We start from the raw sequence: 20,702 nt of genomic DNA on the forward strand, positions 1-20,702 counted from the left end.
ATTAAAATACTTATTTGTCTGCAAATGACTCGGGAATCAATCTGTGGGAATTGAGGTAACACTCGGATTAATTCTTTTTCCTGGACTTCTGCACTGTGATGGTGCGGAGTCAGCATCCTGTGAAACTCTCCTTTCAGTTAAAAACAAGTCTCTAGTCCTCATGATTACGAGGGACAGAAAATGTGTGGCTGCTATACTACGCAGTCATGGAAAGTTTTGGAAGCCAAAGCAGGTTACAGCAGGATTTCTTTCTACCTTTTCTTTGGTCATCCATACTTTTAATCCTACCCCATTTCTATTGTACTATTTTATTTTTGGAAGATGAATTCTAAAGTGTTATTTTAGGAGAAAAAAAAATGAGCAATTCATATTAAAACATATTCTTGATGTGACAACTGCTTTGTTGGGCATAGGTGGGCTCTGTTAATTTAGGAAACTTTTTCCAGTTGTATAGGTTTTTTTCAGGTTTGAACTGTGGGATCATTGTTTTCTCGCAGACATCTCATTACCAAACGATGTAACATCATCAGTGCCACAAGGGTGTGGGGTTTGTTCTCAGTTTGTATACAAGTAGCTTGCCCTGTCAGTGTTGGTGATGGGAGTATTTTTGGTGGTTTCTTCATCAAGACCAACCATTGTATGGAAATTGAGAGCAAACTCACTATTCATTACCGTACCATGGATGATATTACCTAGTGTGGTAATGAAACATCTGCAAAACAAACAAACAAACAAAAAAAACTAAACTCGGACACCGCACACCAAAAAGTGGGCTGTGCTCTGTGTGGTATTCACAGTGCCTATTGCAAGTGGGTTTTTTTAGATGTTGATTGGTGTGTGTTGATGGCTGGCTTTTAAATCATTAGCTGTCCTTTTGCTTGTGCAGGATCTGCACTTGGGCATCGCACACCACCCAGAGGCTATTGTAGGAGGACAAATTATGCATTGTAAAGATCGCTTGGAGGTGGGAGATAGTTCCAATGTAATTTATCACAGGGGTCTCCAACTTTGGCAACTTTATGACTTGTGGACCAGTGGTGGGTTTCAAATGTTTTTACTACCGGTTCTGTGGGTGTGGCTTGGTGGGCATGGCAGGGGAAGGATACTGTAAAATCCCCATTCCCACCCCACTCCAGGGCAAGGATACTGCGAAATCCCCATTTCCTCCTGAGCTGCTGGGACTTGGGAGGCAGAGAATAGATGGGGTGGGGCAGTCAGAATTTTTACTACTGGTTCTCCGAACAACTCAAAATTTCCACTACCGGTTCTCCAGAACTGGCCGGAACCTGTTGAAACCCACCTCTGTTGTGGACTTCAACTCCCAGAATTCTTCAGCCAGCATGCGCTGGCTGAGGAATTCTGGGAGTTGAAGTCCACAAGTTATAAAGTTGCCAAGGTTGGAGACCAATGGTGGGTTGCTACCGGTTCACCCCAGTTCGGGTGAACCGGTAGTAGCGGTGGCGGCGGGAGGCTCCACCCACTCTCCTGGACATCATCAAATACGTTCTGTGCATGCGCAGGAGTGGTGTACACATGAGCGAACCAGTAGCAAAGGTAAGTAAAACCCACCACTGATCTACCAGATCTCCTGCATGGATTGCCCCTGTACTATGTAGGACAGGCAGGGAGGAAGCTACCCCCCCCCAGATTGCAAGAACAGAAGCGACGAATCAGATGAGGAGATCCCAACTCATTGGTAGCCTCACTCTGCCACATAAGGCACGCATTCAATTTGCTGCTACTAAGATTGTCAGACGAGCAGGCACAAAAACAGCCAGGGAAATGATTGAAGCCTGGGAAACAGGCCCCTCCCTCGTCAGTCAACAGGAGTGCTGATTTACCACCAGCCTATCAAGTACTTAGAAGGGGAGGGCTTAGGCAGCACAAGGCAAGGACAGCCAATGACTTAAAAGCCAGCCATCAACACACCCCAATCAATTTCTAAAAAGCCACAAACTACAGGAACTATAAAATGCCACACACTCTGCTAGAGAGAAGTTCCTTGAAGGTGGGCTCCAGCATGAGTCCGAAAGCTCAGGAGACAACCTCTGGTCCAGGTGACCGACTCAGATTGGATCCTGCAATAAGTCCATTCTTTTCCGTCATCATCCATACGAGGGACAGGATTGCTGGTGGGGAAAGCAGTCTTAACGCTGCCCAATTTTCTACGAAGGACTGGAGTTGAAACAACTTCCATGGATTGCCACCAGGAAGATCCTTTGGTGGTTTGCAGGAATCCAACTCTCAAATCAAAGTTGCTGAGTGAGGCAGTGGGTTCAATGGTGTGTTCCCTCTAAACTGGTTCCCTCCAGCTATAACAGTAACAAGAGTTGGAAGGGACCTTGGAGGTCATCTAGTCCAACCCCCTGCTCAGGCAGGAGAATTCGAACCGCCGAACTTCTGACCTTTGTTGGAAGAAATATCCATCTGGGTTCAGTTCCAAGTGGGGACAAAGACACTGGAAACATGGAGGCTGCTTGGAAAGATGGTTTAATGGTGGTCAGGATCACATGGCTTGAGTTCCTGAACAGAAAAGGGCTGAGATCCTGTGTGCTCCCTGGCTTTATGCTTTTTCTGAGCTTTGAACTTTCTGGGGCACAGGAAGAGTATCCTGATTGGTTGTCAAACTCCCAGGTGGTCTAGGGGTCTTAGTTAACATTGTAGGTTGTCCCTCAAGCTTGCCTGAGCCTTGCCATGTGGTGAGTTTCTGTTCTATTGTGTTGCAAATGATGATCCATTGACAAAGGTGGGGAGAATGAGTTTCTACCTCTGACCCATTGACAAAGGTGGGGGGAAATGAGTGAGCTTGGTTGAGGCTTTAATGGCCCATTGACAAAGGTGGGGGGTGGCAGGAAGTTGCAGGGAGCTGCTTTGTCTTTAAAACATGTTTCTCCATTTCTCATCCAGGGAAATATATTCTGCCTTTTTAAATATTTTCTAAAATATTTCATTCTTCTAGGAGGAGGGTGGGTGCTAAATTTCTACACCTTTCTGATCGACAAGCTCGGTGTCTTAGCCACCGAGCCAGACTTTAGAACAGAATAGAATAGAACTTTTTATTGGCCAAGCGTGATTGGACACACAAGGAATTTGTCTTGGTGCATACGCTCTCAGTGTACATAAAAGAAAAGATACATTCATCAAGAATCATAAGGCACAACACTTAATGATAGTCATAGGGTACAAATTTATTGTGTTATTGGGCTGGGAATTACATAGGCCAAGAAAATAGACGCAGTCTAGAACAGGGGTCTCCAACCTTGGTCCCTTTAAAACTTGTGGCCTTCAACTCCCAGAGTTCCTCAGCCAGCAAAGCTGAGCAAAGCAAAGCTGGCTGAGGGACTCTGGGAGTTGAAGTCCACAAGTCTTAAAGGGACCAAGGTTGGAGACCCCTGGTCTAGGAGGTCTATAAAATTGCACATTAAAAACTTGCACAGGTAGGGCCGAAAATCCGAAAAGAAATGAGGAAGACTTGTTTTCAAAGCAAAAGCAAAAAAGAAAAGAAAAGAGTGGAACCATCCCCACCCCAACCGCCAGGGGTCGCTCTTCCACGTTGCAATGTTATGACTTTGCAGGACTCCCTTCCTCGATGGTGATTGGTGGAGAAGAAAGTCGGTAGACTTAAAAAGGGGAGAGAGGCATTTTGCCAAGAGTCTGCTTTTGCAAAATTGATGGCGCCTGGAGAGTCCCCGAAAGAGAAGCGCTGATCCTTCATCGTTGCAAATAAATAATATGAAAATGTCAAAATGAATGGAAACCTTATTTTTTTTGTTGCTTCCTTCATTGCCTCCATTCCAGTGGTGAAATCCAATTTTTTTTTTACTACTGATTCTTTGGGTGTGGCTTGGTGGGTGTGGCAGAGTAAGGATACTGCAAAATCTCCATTCCTACCCCACTCCAGGGGAAGGATACTGCAAAATCCCCATTCCCTCCCCACTCCAGGGGAAGGATACTGCAAAATCCCCATTCCCTCCCCACTCCTGGGGGAAGGATACTGCAAAATCTCCATTTCTACCCCACTCCAGGGGAAGGATACTGCAAAATCCCCATTTCCCTCCCCACTCCAGGGGAAGGATACTGCAAAATCCCCATTCCCAACCCACTCTGGGACCAACCAGAGGTGGTATTTGCTGGTTCTCTGAACTGCTCAAAATTTCCGCTACCGGTTCTCAAGAACCTGTCAAATCCTGTTGGATTTCACCCCTGCTCCATTCCCAGAAAGCCCAGTGTGGGCTCGCTAAATATAAAAATAAGCCAATTCCCCTTCAACTCCAATTGACGTCTGGGTAGTTTAGGGCAGGGGTCTCCAACCTTGGTCCCTTTAAGACTTGTGGACTTCAACTCCCAGAGTCCCTCAGCCAGCAAAGCTGAGCAAAGCAAAGCTGGCTGAAGGACTCTGGGAGTTGAAGTCCACAAGTCTTAAAGGGACCACGGTTGGAGACCACTGGTCTAGGAGGTCTATAAAATTGCACATTAAAAACTTGCACAGGTAGGGCCGAAAATCCGAAAAGAAATGAGGAAGACTTGTTTTCAAAGCAAAAGCAAAAAAGAAAAGAGTGGAACCATCCCCACCCCAACCGCCAGGGGTCGCTCTTCCACGTTGCAATGTTATGACTTTGCAGGACTCCCTTCCTCGATGGTGATTGGTGGAGAAGAAAGTCGGTAGACTTAAAAAGGGGAGAGAGGCATTTTGCCAAGAGTCTGCTTTTGCAAAATTGATGGCGCCTGGAGAGTCCCCGAAAGAGAAGCGCTGATCCTTCATCGTTGCAAATAAATAATATGAAAATGTCAAAATGAATGGAAACCTTATTTTTTGTTGTTGCTTCTTTCATTGCCTCCATTCCAGTGGTGAAATCCAAATTATTTTTTTCTACTGATTCTTTGGGTGTGGCTTGGTGGGCGTGGCAGAGTAAGGATACTGCAAACTCTCCATTCCTACCCCACTCCAGGGGAAGGATACTGCAAAATCCCCATTCCCTCCCCACTCCAGGGGAAGGATACCGCAAAATCCCCATTCCCTCCCCACTCCTGGGGGAAGGATACTGCAAAATCTCCATTCCCACCCCACTCCAGGGGAAGGATACCGCAAAATTCCCATTCCCTCCCCACTTCTGGGGGAAGGATATTGCAAAATCCCCATTCCCACCCCACTCTGGGGACCAGCCGGAGGTGGTATTTGCTGGTTCTCTGAACTGTTCAAAATTTCCGCTACCGGTTCTCCAGAAACTGTCAGAACCTGTTGGATTTCACCCCTGCTCCATTCCCAGAAAGCCCAGTGTGGGCTCGCTAAATATAAAAATAAGCCAATTCGCCTTCAACTCCAATTGACGTCTGGGTAGTTTAGGGCAGGGGTCTCCAACCTTGGTCCCTTTAAGACTTGTGGACTTCAACTCCCAGAGTCCCTCAGCCAGCAAAGCTGAGCAAAGCTGAGCAAAGCAAAGCTGGCTGAAGGACTCTGGGAGTTGAAGTCCACAAGTCTTAAAGGGACCAAGGTTGGAGACCCCTGCTTTTGGGACAAATTCATAAGAGTTTTCTCAGAAACTAAAAATTTCCCACGTCTTCCCCTGGAATGTTTTCAAATTAACCAGCCTGGCCTGGGATTTCCTGGTGGTCTCCCATCCAAGCAGCCCCTCCCCCTTGCTGAGCTGTTCCAATAAGGCAGGTGCTGCCACCTTAAAACAGGGGAGCCTCCATACTCCAGCCAGTTTCTCCTAGGAGTGTTTTTAAACAGCTGTTTCTTGCCTCTCAGAAGACCGGAAGAGGTTGTCGGACTTCAACTCCCACAATTCCTTGCTCGGAATTCAAAGAGAATTCTTCTGACTGGGGGAATCCTGGGAGTTGAAGTCCATTCCTCTGCGACGGAAGGAAGCGAGGCTGGATTCAGAGGTGGGCGTGGTTATGCATTCGGAGGAGCCAAAATAGAGAGAGAGAGAGAGAGAGAGAGTGTAGGTGGGGGGGAATTTACATTCTCCTCTGTTTGGGACGCGGAAGCTGCGGGCTGGTTGGCGCCTCTTCCCTTTCCTGCATCTAGGGCTCCGCTTTTTCCCCCCCCTTCCCGATCACGTGATCCTGGCCACGCCCCCTCCGCCTCTTCGGGTACCGCAGAAACAACAAGCCCGGAGGAAGAAGGAGAGAAGCGGCGGCCGGGCGGATGGCGGAGGCGGTCAAGCCCCGCAGCCGGAGCAAAACCGGCCGGGTCAGAGCGAAGGTAACCCGTGGAGGGGGGTGGTGGTTCCCCGCGGAACTACAATACCCATCGTCCCCTGCCAGAAAAGCCCCCCCCTCTTTTTTTTAAAATCTTACCCGCTTTGGGTCGGACCAGGGAGCCCATGCTTCCCAGCGGACGTAGAATTGGGCTGGACTACAACTCCCATCTTCCTAGCCAGCCATTGGGAGTGCAGTGTTTGGTGGGGGGGGGAGAAAGAGAGAGAGAGAGAGGAGGTTCCCCCCCAAAAAACACACCCAGTGACCCCCCCCAAAGGGTGGCCCCGCTGTGGATGCTGGGGGTTGTAATCCCACTCTCATATTTCCGCCCTTCCCCCCCCCCGCCTTTTTGGCTGTGGGGGAAGGTGCGTGAAGCCCAGAAATACCATTTGCAAGGACTCAGGTAGGATAGACTGCTTCTGGCCATGGAGGTTCCAATGAGGAGCAGGTGATAAGAGGAGCCAACAGAACCTCCGTGGCCAGGAGCAGTCGATCTTATCTGAGCCTTTGAAATGATATATATATTTTATATTAGAAGAGACTATTGGATATTGTATTTATATTTATAGTTTTAATTCGCCAATAGAACCTCCGTGGCCAGGAGCAGTCTATCTTGTCTGAGCCTTTGAAATGATATATATATATATATTATATTAGAGGAGCCTATTGGATATTATATTTATAGTTTTAATTAGCCAATAGAAATGATATACGTATATTATATTATATTAGAGGAGCCTATTGGATATTATATTTATAGTTTTAATTAGCCAATAGAAATGATATATATATATATATTATATTAGAGGAGCCTATTGGATATTATATTTATATTTTTAATTAGCCAACAGAACCTCCGTGGCCAGGAGCAGTCTATCTTATCTGAGCCTTTGAAATGATATATATAGTATATTAGAGGAGACTATTGGATATATATATATATATATATATATATATATATATATATATATATATATATATATATATATATATATATATATATATATATATATATATATATATACAGTATTAATTAGCCAATAGAACCTCCATGGCCAGGAGCAGTCTATCCTACCTGAGCCCTTGAAAATGATATTTCTGGGCTTCAAACACTTTTCCCCCCCACAGCCAAAAAGGGGGGGAAATCTGAGGGTGGGATTACAACCCCCCAGCATCCACAGCAGGGCCATCCTTTGGGGGTCACTGTGTCTGTGTGTGTGTGTGTAGGAAATGAAGCCTCTCTTCTCTCCCCCCCCTCTATCTATCTATGTATTCTATCTATTTATTCTATTATCTATCTATCTACCTATCAAAAAAATATATATTTTCATATATTGAATTGCTACATTGCCTGTCCCATCCCCCAAGTGGTCAGATAGACTTCTCCTGGCCGAGAAAGAAAGCCTCCCTTTGATCACACCTGGTGGTATTTAAGCCTCCAAAAGCCCATTCCGGGCCTTGTAAATTGGAGCAAAGCCATCACAGCTGTGTGTCTCATTAGAGCAGAACCATCACAGCTGTGTGTGTCTTGTGTCTCCACTTGGGGCCAGATGTAGAGGGTTGGACTTCAACTCCCAGAATTCCCCCAGCCAGCCCTTCTGGGAGTTGAAGTCCCAGCTCTCTGCACCTGGCTGAGATTGAGAAATCGTCATTCTTACAAGAGTGATGGAGGGAGGAAAAACGCCTCCTCCTGATCTGGTAATGCTGAAGCCCAGCCTCCAACCTTGGTCCCTTTAAGACTTGTGGACTTCAACTCCCAGAGTTCCTCAGCCAGCTTTGCTGGCTGAGGAACTCTGGGAGTTGAAGTCCACAAGTCTTAAAGGGACCAAGGTTGGAGACCCCTGGTATAGGTAACCCTCGACTTACAGCAGCTCCATTTGAAGTTACAAAGACACTAAAAAAAGTGACTTACGACCGTTTTTCACACTTATGACCATTGCACCGTTGCCATGGCCATGTGACCAAAACTCAACTGGCAACTGGCTCATATATATATATTTATGACGGTTGCAGGTGTTCCGAGGTCATGTCAATTTACCTTTTTTGTGCCCTCCTGGCAGTGGGGAAGCCGTATTCGCTTAACAACCGTGGTGCTAATTTAATGCCCGCAGCGATTCACTTAACAACTGTGGCAAGAAAAGCTGTAAAACGGGGCAAAGCTTCACAGCTGTCTTTAACAATAGAAATTTTGGGCTTTTTTTTTTTTTTTATTTGCATTTATATCCCGCCCTTCTCCGAAGACTCAGGGCGGCTTACACTATGTCAAGCAATAGTCTTCATCCATTTGTATATTATATACAAAGTCAACTTATTGCTCCCAACAATCTGGGTCCTCATTTTACCTACCTTATAAAGGATGGAAGGCTGAGTCAACCTTGGGCCTGGTGGGGCTTGAACCTGCAGTAATTGCAAGCAGCTGCTGTTAATAACAGACTGTCTTAGCAGTCTGAGCCACTCAAGGACCCACTCAAGGGCTTGATTTCGGTCGTAAGTCAGGGACTAACCCGTTCCCCATACATCCCGAGGGATTTTGGGGGCTGAACCTACCCAAACAGCCGGGGCCGTTTCGTCTGCTAGCAGAGGAGAGGAAGTTCTAGATGGTCCTTTAGCAGTTAGGGAATTTTGTTTTTTCTGGATATTTTTCATTTCTTGCAGATTTGTGTGTCTTGTGTTTTTGTTGGTGTTACAAGTAATCCTTGATTTACAAGTATTCCTTTAGAGACCATTTGAAGTTATAACAGCACTGGAAAAAAAGGACTTGTGACCTGTTTTCACACTTGACAATTGTTGCAACATCCCCATGGTCAGGTGGTCAAAATTCAGGCACGTGTATTTATAGAATAGAATAGAATAGAACTTTTTTATTGGCCAAGTGTGATTGGACACACAAGGAATTTGTCTTGGTGCATATGCTCTCAGTGTACATAAAAGAAAAGATACCTTCATCAAGGTACAACATTTACAACACAATTGATGGTCAATATATGATGATTGCACACACACACACACACCAGCATCTGTTTGTGGTCATCCTTCTCTGACCTTCCCAATCAGGCTTCTGACAAGGTCAAGGGGATTATCTAGATTTGCTTAATGACCCCCCCCCCCCATGATTCACTTGCAGAGTGACGTGGTTTGCTTAACGACTGTGGCAAGCGATGTTGTAAAATGGGGGCACAATCAGGGGTGAAATGCTCCCGGTTCGGACCGGATCACATGATCCGGTAGCAATGGCGGTGGGTGGTTCGGAGAACCGGTAGCAAAAATCCCTGCCTCCCCCCCTCCCCCCCCATGCCCAGCTGAGCCACGCGATCGTCAGAGCCTTTTTTTTTTAACTTTTAAAAGCATTTTTTTTAAAAGGTAAAAAAACTGAAGCCTGCTATGCAAAAAATGGGGGATGTAGGCAAAAAATGGGGGGTTCGTTTGAGAGAGAGAGATAGAGAGAGAGAAAGGAAGGGAGGAAGGAAGGAAGGAAGGAAGAGAAAGAAAGAAAGAAAGAAAGAGGGAGGGAAAAGGAGAGGAAGGAAGGAGTACAAACCTGGCACTAGACACAGCTTCAGAGGATAATCCAGAGCTGGAAGGGACCTGAAGGTCATCTAGTCCAACCCTGCTCCAGGAGGACATTGTTAGCGAGTTTCTGTCTTTTGATACCCCAGTCACATAGTCACACCCACCCAGTCACATGACACCTTCCCCCCCAACCAAGCCACGGCCACCGAACCGGTAGGAAAAGAAATGTAGATTTCACCAATGGGCACAATTCATTTAACCTTGCTTTTAGCAACTGAAATCTTGGGCTCAATTGTGGCCATAAGTCAAGGACTACCTGTAGGGATGGGGGTTGACGGAAGGACAGGGTTGTGGGTGAGACCCCTTCGACAGAGACGGCGCCAGTCTGAAGGAGAAGCTTCCAGAAATGGCATTTTATCAAACGCGCACCTTTCCCGGAGATCCTGAAAACAGCTGCTGTGTGTTTTTTCAGGACATCCGTGATGATGTGCCACTAGCACAAAGGTGTGTTTACCTGGGGAAATCCAAACAATGGTTGAGTCCTACAAATGAAGCTGTTGGAAAGAAATCCTACGGATCTGTTAACGTGTTGTAAGAAGACTTTCTGCCTTCAATATTCTGCTAGCCAGCTTCATTTGAGCTCTCTATCCCAGTGATGGCGAGCCTTTTTGCCGTCGCGTGCCAAAAAGCGGGGGGAGTACAGGGGGGAGGGTTGCATGCGTGTGTGGCCGCACCCATAATGCAATGAGCCCCGCTCCCCACGCATGCACGCGCGACTCCCCTGCACTCCCCCCCCCCGCTTTTGGCACTGGTAGGCCTGTTTTTCACCCTCCCCAGGGTCCAGAGGCTTTCTTGGAACCTGGGGAAGGCAAAAACAGCCTCCCCCCCCACCCCCGAGACCCTCCGGAGGCCAGAACTGCCCGTTTGCTGACTTCCGGGGAGACCGGAAGGCCTGTTTTTTGCTCTCCCCAGGCTCCAGGGGGTTTCTAGGAGCCTGGGGAGGTGGAAAATGGCCTTCCCCCCACCACCGGAGGCCCTCTGAGGCTGGAAACGGCCCGTTAGCCGACTTCTGGTGGGACTGGAAGGCCCGTTTTTTTGCTCTTCCCCAGGCTCCAGATCCTTCCTAGGAGCCTGGGGAGGGTGAAAACAGCCTTCTCTGCCTCCAGAGGCTGGAAATAGCCTGTTTCCCGACTTCTTCTTTTTTTTTTTATAAGTAATTTTTATTTCCATTTTCCAACATCATATTTATGTGCAAACTATTATCTATCATTAATCATTAATCATACTGATTCAGGCCTGCCCGATTGCCACTTCCTTTCTTCACAACCTCCCTTTCTACCCTCTACTACTTTCACATCCTTCATCTCCTTCACTTTACTACTTCCTCTCCTCCTTCTCCACTCCTCCCTTCTTCCACCCTATCTAACCTCCTTATTCCCCTCCTCCTTCTCTACTCTTTCCCACCTACTTTCTTCCCTCCTTCTACTCCTCTCTCCTTTTCTTTCTGAAATGGCAGTCGAGCATCCCCAGTATCATTTTAAATTTTATTTTCATATCTTCAAAAATTATCCCGACTTCTGTTGGGCCTGAAAGGCCTGAAAATTAGCCAGTTGGCACGCACGTGCACTCTGGAGCTGAGCCAGAACAAGGCTCACGTGCCTACTGATATGGCTCCATATCAGTGGCACGCATGCCACGCATGCCATAGGTTCCCCGTCACGGCTCTATCCTATCCTACACACCACCCATCCACCTTATAAGGCACTGTCTGCTTGGGTCAGTGTACATATAGTCTTCAATTTACAAAAGTTCACTTAGCGACCATTTGAAGAGGCCGGGATAGCTCAGGCTGTTAAGAGCCTGTTATTAGAACACAGTAGCCTGCAATTACTGCAGGTTCAAGCCCGGCCGAAGGTTGACTCAGCCTTCCATCCTTGTTTTTTTATTATTTACATTTATACCCCGCCCTTCTCCGAAGACTCAGGGCGGCTTACAGTGTGTAAGGCAATAGTCTCATCCTATTTGTATATTTACAAAGTCAACTTATTGCCCCCCCAACAATCTGGGTCCTCATTTTACCTACCTTATAAAGGATGGAAGGCTGAGTCAACCTCGGGGCCTGGTGGGACTCGAACCTGCAGTAATTGCAGGCTGCTGTGTTTTAATAACAGGCTATCTTACAGCCTGAGCCACCACGGTCCTATGTATGACGGTTACAGCATCCCAGGGTCATGTGATCCCCTCATGCAATGAGTCAATGGGGAAACCCATTGTGGGTAGATGTTTATCTCTATGTGTCTGTTGATGGCCGATTTCTCTGTTTTTTATTGTTACTTTATGTTTATATTATCAAAATCTCAGCCCAACCTACACATAACCAAACATTTTCTGACTTTGGGCCAGTCACTGACTATCTCTCTCTCTCTCTCTCTCTCATCCTAGCCCACCTCACAAGGTTGTTGTTGTGGTAAAAATAGAATGTTACACATGTTTTTTTTTTTGACGCTCGGTTGACCAATATAGAAAAACAGGATAAAATGGCGACGATGATCCACTGAGGGAACACTTTTTTTCATTCAGTTGTCAGGCATGCTTTCTTACACAGATTTACACAGATTTACACAGATCCAGATCTTTCCAAGAATCAATTTTGGTTGTAAGTTGAAGACTACCTGTATTTAACTTCTCCATAAATAGGTTAAAATCACAACAAAAATGGCATTCGTAAAGTTGGAACAGCAAAATAAATTCAAGGCATCAAAACTGTATTTATATTTAACTATATTCTTCAATCTTAATATAGGTAGTCCTCGACTTACGACCATAATTGAGCCTGAAATTACAATTGTAAGTCGTTGTTGTAAATTGAGGCATCACATGAGAAGATTCAAAATTACAACTGGTTTTTACTGCAGTGATTAAACGAATGCCGACATCATTGAGCTAACATGATGGTCACTAAGTGAATGCCATGATTAAGTGAATCAGTTTTCCCCAATGAGTGGTTTTTTTTTTTTTTTGGTCAGAAGTGAATAGAATAGAGCTGGAAGGGATCTTGGAGATCCTCTAGTCTGACCCCCTGCTCAAGCAGGAGACTCTACGCCATTTCACACGAATGGTTGTGCAGTCTCTTCTTAAAATCCTCCAGTGATGGAGCGCCCACGACTTCTGGTGGCAAGCTGTTCCACGGGTTAATTGTCCTCCCTGTTAGGAAGTTTCTCCTCAGTTCCAGCTGGTTTCTTTCCTTGATTCGTTTCCATCCATTGCTTCTGGTGCTTTGTGGAATAATTTGATGCAAGGTGGTAGTCCATCACGGTCGACGGTCATTAAGGGTCACCTGAGTGGTGCAAATGGTTCCTGTAGTCTGCAATTTTTCCTCTGGAAATCCATTCCTACCATACGAAGGGTGTTGTCGTGTCCCACTCCTCCTCTGACAGCCGGGTCTGGGAAGTCTGTATCAAGCGTGGCCACGAAGCCTCTGCAGCTTTGCCAAATTCCTGTCAGAGTTCTCAGGGCAGGCAGAAATCCAAGGTGTGACTTCAGCAACCAGATGAGACTTTGCCTGACTCAAGGAATGCCAAAAAGCAGATCCTTTATATAGGCCATGGGGTGTGGCTCCATGACTCAGCACTTATCCAGGCCTGCCCCTCCCTTCCTTTTGCTGACGTCGCCTCTCCATTCTCCGGAAGCGAGGATCTGTCCACTGTGTCTTTTCGTCCTCCTGCTCAGCTGCCGGCAATTCTAGCTCATGGCTGGCTTCATGCTCACACGCTGTAGGGAGGTTTGTTTGCTCAGTCTGTCCGAGTATGGTGCCAGGGCTGGGGGCTGGAGGCATGCCAGGCCATTCTTCTTCACTATCAGTCTCTGGCTCAGATAGCTGGAGATGGGAGGGGCCCCGCTGCGGAGAGGAGGGTGGACGAGGCACAACAGGTGTTGTTGTTCCTCGTCTTCCTCAGCCAGGCCCCTCCCGTCTCCTCCCGGGCCTGTTATCAGACTCGGAGTCTGATAATGAAGATGAACGGCCTGTCACGCCTGTCAGCCAAGTGGTGCAATTACCTGCTCCCTCTGACCCCTCCCTTTCCCAGATGCCGACAGTAGAGACAGCTGAAGAGAATTCAGGGTGGGAGGATCCTCGCTTCCGGAGATCTGAGAGGCGACGCCAGCAGAAGGAAGGGTGGGGCAGGCCTGGATAAATGCTGAGTCATGGAGCCACACCCCACGGCCTATATAAAGGACCTGCTTTTGGCATTCCAACCTTGAGTCAAGCAAAGCCTCATCTAGTTTGCTGCTGTCGCTGAAGTCACCACTCGGAGTCCTGCCTGCCCTGAGAAACCTCGGAGGAATTTGGCAAAGCTGCAGAGGCTTCGTTGCCACGTTCGATACGGACTTCCTAGACCCGGTCGTCGGAGGGGGGAGGGAGACACGACAGATGTCCATTCCAAATTGCACGGCTAAAAGTCTGCAGGGATTCTCAGTCATCCAGGATCATGCTCATTCTACAGATTTTTATGGCCGACTCTGGCACTTGTACCAAATCATGTGAAAAGCGGCTTACGGATAAGGAAGGGCTGCGGGTTCCAGAGCTGCTTAGTTTGCACCATTCGATTGCAAAAAAGACACAAAAGCAGCTTTCTTTTGTTTCCCCTCTCGGCTCCAGAGCTTGTCTGCATTTTTAATCGCTAGATTAGAGACTCGTTTGGAAGGCCTGAAAATGGAGGAAGCTCTTGACTTACCGCCCCAATGGAGCCTGAAATTTTTGCTGCTAAGGGAAATGTTGCTCAAGGGGAGTTTCGCCCCGTTTTGCGACCTTTCTTTGCTGTTGTTGTGAAGCGAATCCCTGCAGTTTGTGAAGTGAATCTGGCCTTCCCCATTGTCAGAAAGCCGCGAAGGTTGATCCTGTAACCTCACGGGACACTGGAACCGTCAAAAGTACATCCCAGTTGCCGAGCCTCTGAATTCCGATCACATGACCATGGGGATGCTGCAAGGGCCGTAAGTGCGAGTCATTTGCTTTTTTCCAGTGGCGGTGTCACACTAAACGACCTGTTGTAAGTTGAGGATGACCCAGTGGTGGGATTCAGCCAGTTCGCACCACTTCGGGAGAACCGGTTGTTAACTTTCTGAGCAGTTTGGTGAACCGGTTGTTGGAAGAAATCATTAGGGCAGAGAACCGGTTGTTAAATTATTTGAATCCCATCACTGCCTGTACCTGTGCAAACCTGGAAGCCTTTTTTTAAAAAAAATATTTATTGAATTTCCAAAAGTTAAAATACACTACCAAAAAAGGCGCAATACACAAAACCCAAAAAAAACCCAAAAATATAAAACACACAAAGACAAACGCGTCAAAATTACATTACAGATAACAGCTTTTCCTACATCCGTATCTCTTATCCTATTTAACCTCTATATACAGATTCTACTTCTAAGTATCTCTAAAAACCGACATTCTTATTGAAATTATTTTAACCTCTGTTCAGAATTCAGTCTCATGACAAAAATCTCCCTTAAGTTTTATGCTTACTCTCCAGCCAGGAATACCATCTATTCCATATTCGATAGTACTCAGTATCTTCCCTCGCCTTCATTCCCATCGATAATCTATCCTTTTCTGCACATTCATATTTTTTTTAATTATAATTTGATCTGGTGGGATATCCGGATGTTTCCAATTCTGTGCTATCACAATTCTACATGCCTTCAATATGTGTAATATGATATATTGTATATTTCTTTCCATTTTCCCTTCCAGAATGCCCAATAGGAATAGTTCCATTTTTTTAAATTTTTTATTTTCTGCCCTGTTATTTCATCCAGCCGGTTTTTTTATCTTCTCCCAAAATTTCTTAATCTTAGGGCACCACATGTGGTAGAACGTCCCTTGTTTGTGACCACATCTCCAACAGTTCAGTGATCTATTTGGAAACATCCTGGCCGGTCTCGCTGGTGGCAAATGCCATCTATAAAACGTTTTGTACAGATTTTCTTTATAAGCAGCTGACATCGTTAGTTTGTAGTTTCTCTCCCACAATGTATCCCAGCGGTTCTCAACCTGTGGGTCGGGACCCCGTTGGGGGTCGAATGACGATTTGCCAGGGGTCGCCTAAGACCATCGGAAATATGGGAAGTATACTTGCGGGTCGAAGAATCGCGCTCCAATGGTTGACTCCACAAACCAGCTGCAGGCTCTTCAAATTGCTAGCCGAATTTGGCTTCAGGCGCGATGAATTAAAAAAGAGAGAAATCTTTGCTCTGAGGTCTCCCTCTCAAGCCAGCTGCAATCACTCCCAATCGCTAGCCTAATCTGGCTTCAGGCGCGATAAACTTAATAGGGGAGGAGTCTCCGCTTTAATGCCTCTGTCCTCAAGGCAATCGCAAGCAGTTCAGATCGCTAGCCAATACGGCTTCAGGCACGATAAATTCAAAACGAAAATAATTTTACGGTTGGGGTCGCCACATCCTGGGGAATTGCATTAAAGGGGTCGCAGCACTATAAAGGTTGAGAACCACTGATCTATCCCATTGATCCAGATAAATATTATGTCTGAAATTTCTTGCCCAACTGATCATTGTTTCTTTGACCGTTTCTTCTTCCATTTTGAATTTTAACAAAAAGTTATACATTTTGGTAATCATTTCCCCCCCTCGGATCTAGTAATATCTTATCAAGTTCCAATTGTTCTCTGTATATGCCGAATTGTTCCTTACCTTTTTTTATATTTTGCTCTGATCTGTAAGTACGGCCACCAATCTGTTTTTATTCCTCGTTTTCTTAGATCCTGTTCTGACTTTTAAGTTTCCACTTTCATCTAATAGATCCGAGTATCTTACTATTTTATTTAAGTCCAATACATTGGGATAGATTATGGCCTCCATCGTTGATATCCAAACAGGAACTTTCATATAATGATTTTTCTTTATAACATCCCAAATATTGATCAAATATGTTTTGGTGTTCAGAAACATTGGTGGTTTTAAATCAGGGTTTACTTTGGAGTTAAAACCAAGGCTGATTGAGTAACATGTGATTTTTTTTTCCCCTTGGCACATACCAGCTGTCTTGTTGTGTGTCTTGTGATAGAAAGCTTTTTTATTAACTAGGGAAGTCTTGCTGGAGAAGGGAGATCTTTCAAAATAACAAGACGTTGCTAACTAAGGATTTCCCCCCCTTCCCTCGTTTGCTGCAATAGTTTAAACGAAGACAAAAATACCAATTGCTGGAGAAGAAAATTGGGAAGATGAGAAAAGATGAATAAGAATAAGAATAATTTAATTTCTATACCGCCCTTCTCCTGAAGGACTCAGGGTGGTTTCCAGCCAGGTAAAAACACAATAAAACATACAATATACAGTTAAAAACCCATTAAAAACCTATTCAATTTGGCCCATTAATTAAAATACACATTAAAACCATAAAAACCCAATTAAAATTACTAATAGTTTTATGCCAGTCCTGCACGGAAGAATAAGTACGTCTTCAGCTCGCGGCGAAAGGTCCGGAGGTCAGGGAGCTGTCGAAGTCCTGGGGGAAGCTCATTCCAGAGGGTAGGTGCCCCCACAGAGAAGGCTCTCCCCCTCGGGGTCGTCAGCCAACATTGTTTGGCCGACGGCACCCTGAGGAGGCCCTCTCTATGGGAGCGCACGGGTCGATGGGAGGCAAACGGTGGCAGCAGGCGGTCCCATAAATAACCCGGTCCTGAGCCATGGAGCGCTTTAAAGGTGATAACCAACACCTTGAATTGCACCTGTAAGACCACAGGCAGCCAGTGCAGCTTGCGCAGAGGGGTGTTATATGGGAGCCACGAGTAGCTCCCTCTATCACCCGCGCAGCCGCATTCTGGACCAGCTGGAGCCTCCGGGTGCTCTTCAAGGGGAGCCCCATGTAGAGAGCGTTGCAGTAGTCCAGGCGAGAAGTGACGAGGGCATGAGTGACCGTGCATAAGGAATCCCGGTCTATGAAGGGATGCAATTGGCGAATCAGGCGCACCTGATAAAAAGCTCTCCTGGAGACGGTCGTCAGATGTTATTCAAAGGACAACCGTCCATCCAGGAGAACGCCTAAGTTGAGATCTTGTTACGTTCAGTTTTTTTTGGTGTGTGTGTGTGTGTATGTGTGTGTGTGTCTTGTGTATCAGGGGTGAAATGATCCTGGTTCGGACCGGATCGCCCAATCTGGTAGCGATGATGGTGAGTGGTTTGGAGAACCGGTAGCAAAAATCCCCGCTACCCCCATGCCCAGCTGAGCCATGCGATCGTCAGAGCCTTTTTTTTTTTTTTAAGCATTTTTTTCTTCGGCGGAAAAAATGCTTTTAAAAGTGTAAAAAAAAAAAAGCCTCTGATGATCACAGGGCTCAGCTGGGATCGTCAGAGGCTTTTACAACCTCTTCGGCCAAAGAGGTTGTAGAAAAAAATTCTTTTAAAAGGCTCTTCTGACAATCCCAGCTGAGTTGCCTGATCATCAGAGGCTTTTTTTTTGCTTTTAAAGGCAAAAAAAAAATGCTTTTAAAAGAAAAGAGAAGCCAGCTCAGCTGGGATCAGGCAACTTAGCTGGGATCATCAAAGGAGCCTTTTAAAAGCATTTTTTTACAACCTCTTCAACCAAAGAGGTTGTAGAAAAAATGCTTTTAAAAGTAAAAAAAAAAAAAAAAAGTTGGCCACGCCCACCTAGTCACATTACACCCCCCACCCCCACCAAGCCACGCCCACAGAACTGGTAGTAACAAATTTTACGTTTTACCCCTGTTGTGTACTATTTCAGCTGTTTTTAAACATGCAAGCCACATACGTGTAAAAATTATGATTTATTCCAGAGGTCTTCAAACTTGGCAGCTTTAAGACTTCTGGACTTCAACTCCCAGAATTCTCCAGCCAGAATTCTGGGAGTTGAAGTCCACAAGTCTTAAAGCTGCCAAGTTTGAAGACCTCTGATTTAATCCATCAGTGATCGGAACCATTAAAGAAAATTACGTAGCTGCAATCCAGGTAGTCCTCGATTTACAACAGTTCCTTTAGTGACCTTTTCAAAGTTACAACGGCACAGACAAATGTGATTTATGAAGGTTTTTGACACTTAACGACTGTTGCCAGCATCCCCGTGGCCATGTGACCAAAATTTAGACGCTTGGTGTCCTATAGATAGTCCTCGACTTAAGTTCATTTAGTGACCGCACTGGAAAAAGTGACATGATCGTTTTTCACTCTTAAGACCTTTGGAGCATCCCTATGATCACGCGATCAAAATTCAGATGCTTGGCAGCTGTCTCATACTTACGACCGTTGCTGTGTCCACAACATCACAAGGTGCGACCTTCTGACAAGCAAAGTCAATGGGGAAGCCAGATTCGATTAACAGATTCGGGATGCCTTATGCACGGTCACTCACGCTCTGGTTACATCTAGGTTGGATTACTGCAATGCTCTCTACATGGGGCTGCCCTTGAGGTGCACCCGGAGGCTACAGTTAGTCCAGAATGCGGCTGCGCGAGTGGTAACGGGAGCCGCTCGTGGCTCCCACGTAACACCACTACTCCGTAGCCTGCACTGGCTTCCTGTGGTCTTTCAGATGCGCTTCAAGATTTTGGTTACCACCTTCAAAGCGCTCCATGGCTTAGGACCCGGGTACTTACGAGACTGCCTGCTGTTACCCTTTGCCTCCCACCGACCCGTACACTCTCACAGAGAGGGTCTCCTCAGGGTGCCGTCCGCCAAACAGTGTCGGCTGGCGGCCCCCAGGAGCAGGGCCTTCTCTGTGGGGGCACCGACGCTCTGGAACGAACTTCCCCCTGGCTTACGTCAAGTGCCTGATCTTCGGACCTTCCGTCGTGAGCTAAAAACACACCTATTTATTCAAGCGGGACTGGCATAATAGTGTTAAATTTTAATCCGGGGTTTTATTAATATTTCTAAAATTTTAAAACTAAATTTTTAATTATCAGCCTTTTTGTAATTTGCTATGTTTTAAATGTTTTAATTGTATATATTTCGTGTTTTATCTTTGGCTGTACACCGCCCTGAGTCCTTCGGGAGAAGGGCGGTATAAAAATTTAATAAATAATAATAATAAAAAATAATAACACCCATGCTACTAACTTAACAACTGCAGTGATACACTTAGCAACAGGCAGGAATGGTCATAAAATGCGGCAAAACTCACTTAATAACTGTCTCACTTGGCAACGTAAGTTTTGGGTTGAATTGTGGTCGTAAGTCAAGGATTTACCTGTATTTGTGACAGTCGGAGTGTTCCTGGAGTCAGGTAATCACCACCTGTGACTTTCTGATGAGCAAAGTCAATGGAGAAATCTACATTCGCCTAACAACCACGTTACTAACTTAACCACAATGATTCACTTAGCAGCTATGGCAAGAAAGGTCATAACGTGACGTCTCGCCTGGATTACTGCAATGCTCTCTACATGGGGCTCCCCTTGAAGGGCATCCGGAGGCTACAGTTAGTCCAGAATGCGGCTGCGCGGGTGATAGATGGAGCCCCTCGTGGCTCCCGCGTGACACCTCTCCTGCGCAGACTGCACTGGCTACCTGTGGCCTTCCGGGTGCGCTTCAAGGTCTTGGTAACCACCTTTAAAGCGCTCCATGGCATAGGGCCGGGTTATTTACGGGACCGCCTACTGCTACCGAATACCTCTCACCGACCCATGCGCTCTCATAGAGAGGGACTCCTCAGGGTGCCGTCAGCGAGGCAATGTCGTCTGGCGACGCCCAGGGGAAGGGCCTTCTCTGTGGGGGCTCCCACCCTCTGGAACGAACTACCCCCAGGACTTCGTCAGCTTCCGGACCTTCGGACCTTCCGCCGCGAGCTTAAAACATACTTATTTAATTGCGCAGGACTGAGCTAGATTTTAATTTATGGTTTTTAAATTGGGTTTTATTTTCATATTTTTAATTTAGGCTTTTAGAATAAGTTTTTTAACTGTTTTTAGATTGTATTTACCTGTTTTTTAAATGCCTGTAAACCGCCCTGAGTCCTT

At 46.1% G+C, this 20,702-nt stretch overlaps 1 protein-coding gene across 1 annotated transcript in view; it reads left to right on the top strand.

Moving 5' to 3' along the window:
- Nucleotides 1-6,061: 6,061 nt before the first annotated feature.
- Nucleotides 6,062-20,702, top strand: part of EPG5 (ectopic P-granules 5 autophagy tethering factor) — a 163,142-nt gene continuing 148,501 nt past the window's right edge. The window contains exon 1 of the mRNA XM_058171212.1: nucleotides 6,062-6,208. Coding sequence (XP_058027195.1) covers nucleotides 6,152-6,208 — 57 coding nt within the window. The 5' untranslated portion in view covers nucleotides 6,062-6,151. The remainder of the gene's footprint in view (nucleotides 6,209-20,702) is intronic.

Source organism: Ahaetulla prasina, chromosome 2 (genome assembly GCF_028640845.1).
Source record: "Ahaetulla prasina isolate Xishuangbanna chromosome 2, ASM2864084v1, whole genome shotgun sequence".
NCBI classification, from domain to species: domain Eukaryota; kingdom Metazoa; phylum Chordata; class Lepidosauria; order Squamata; family Colubridae; genus Ahaetulla; species Ahaetulla prasina.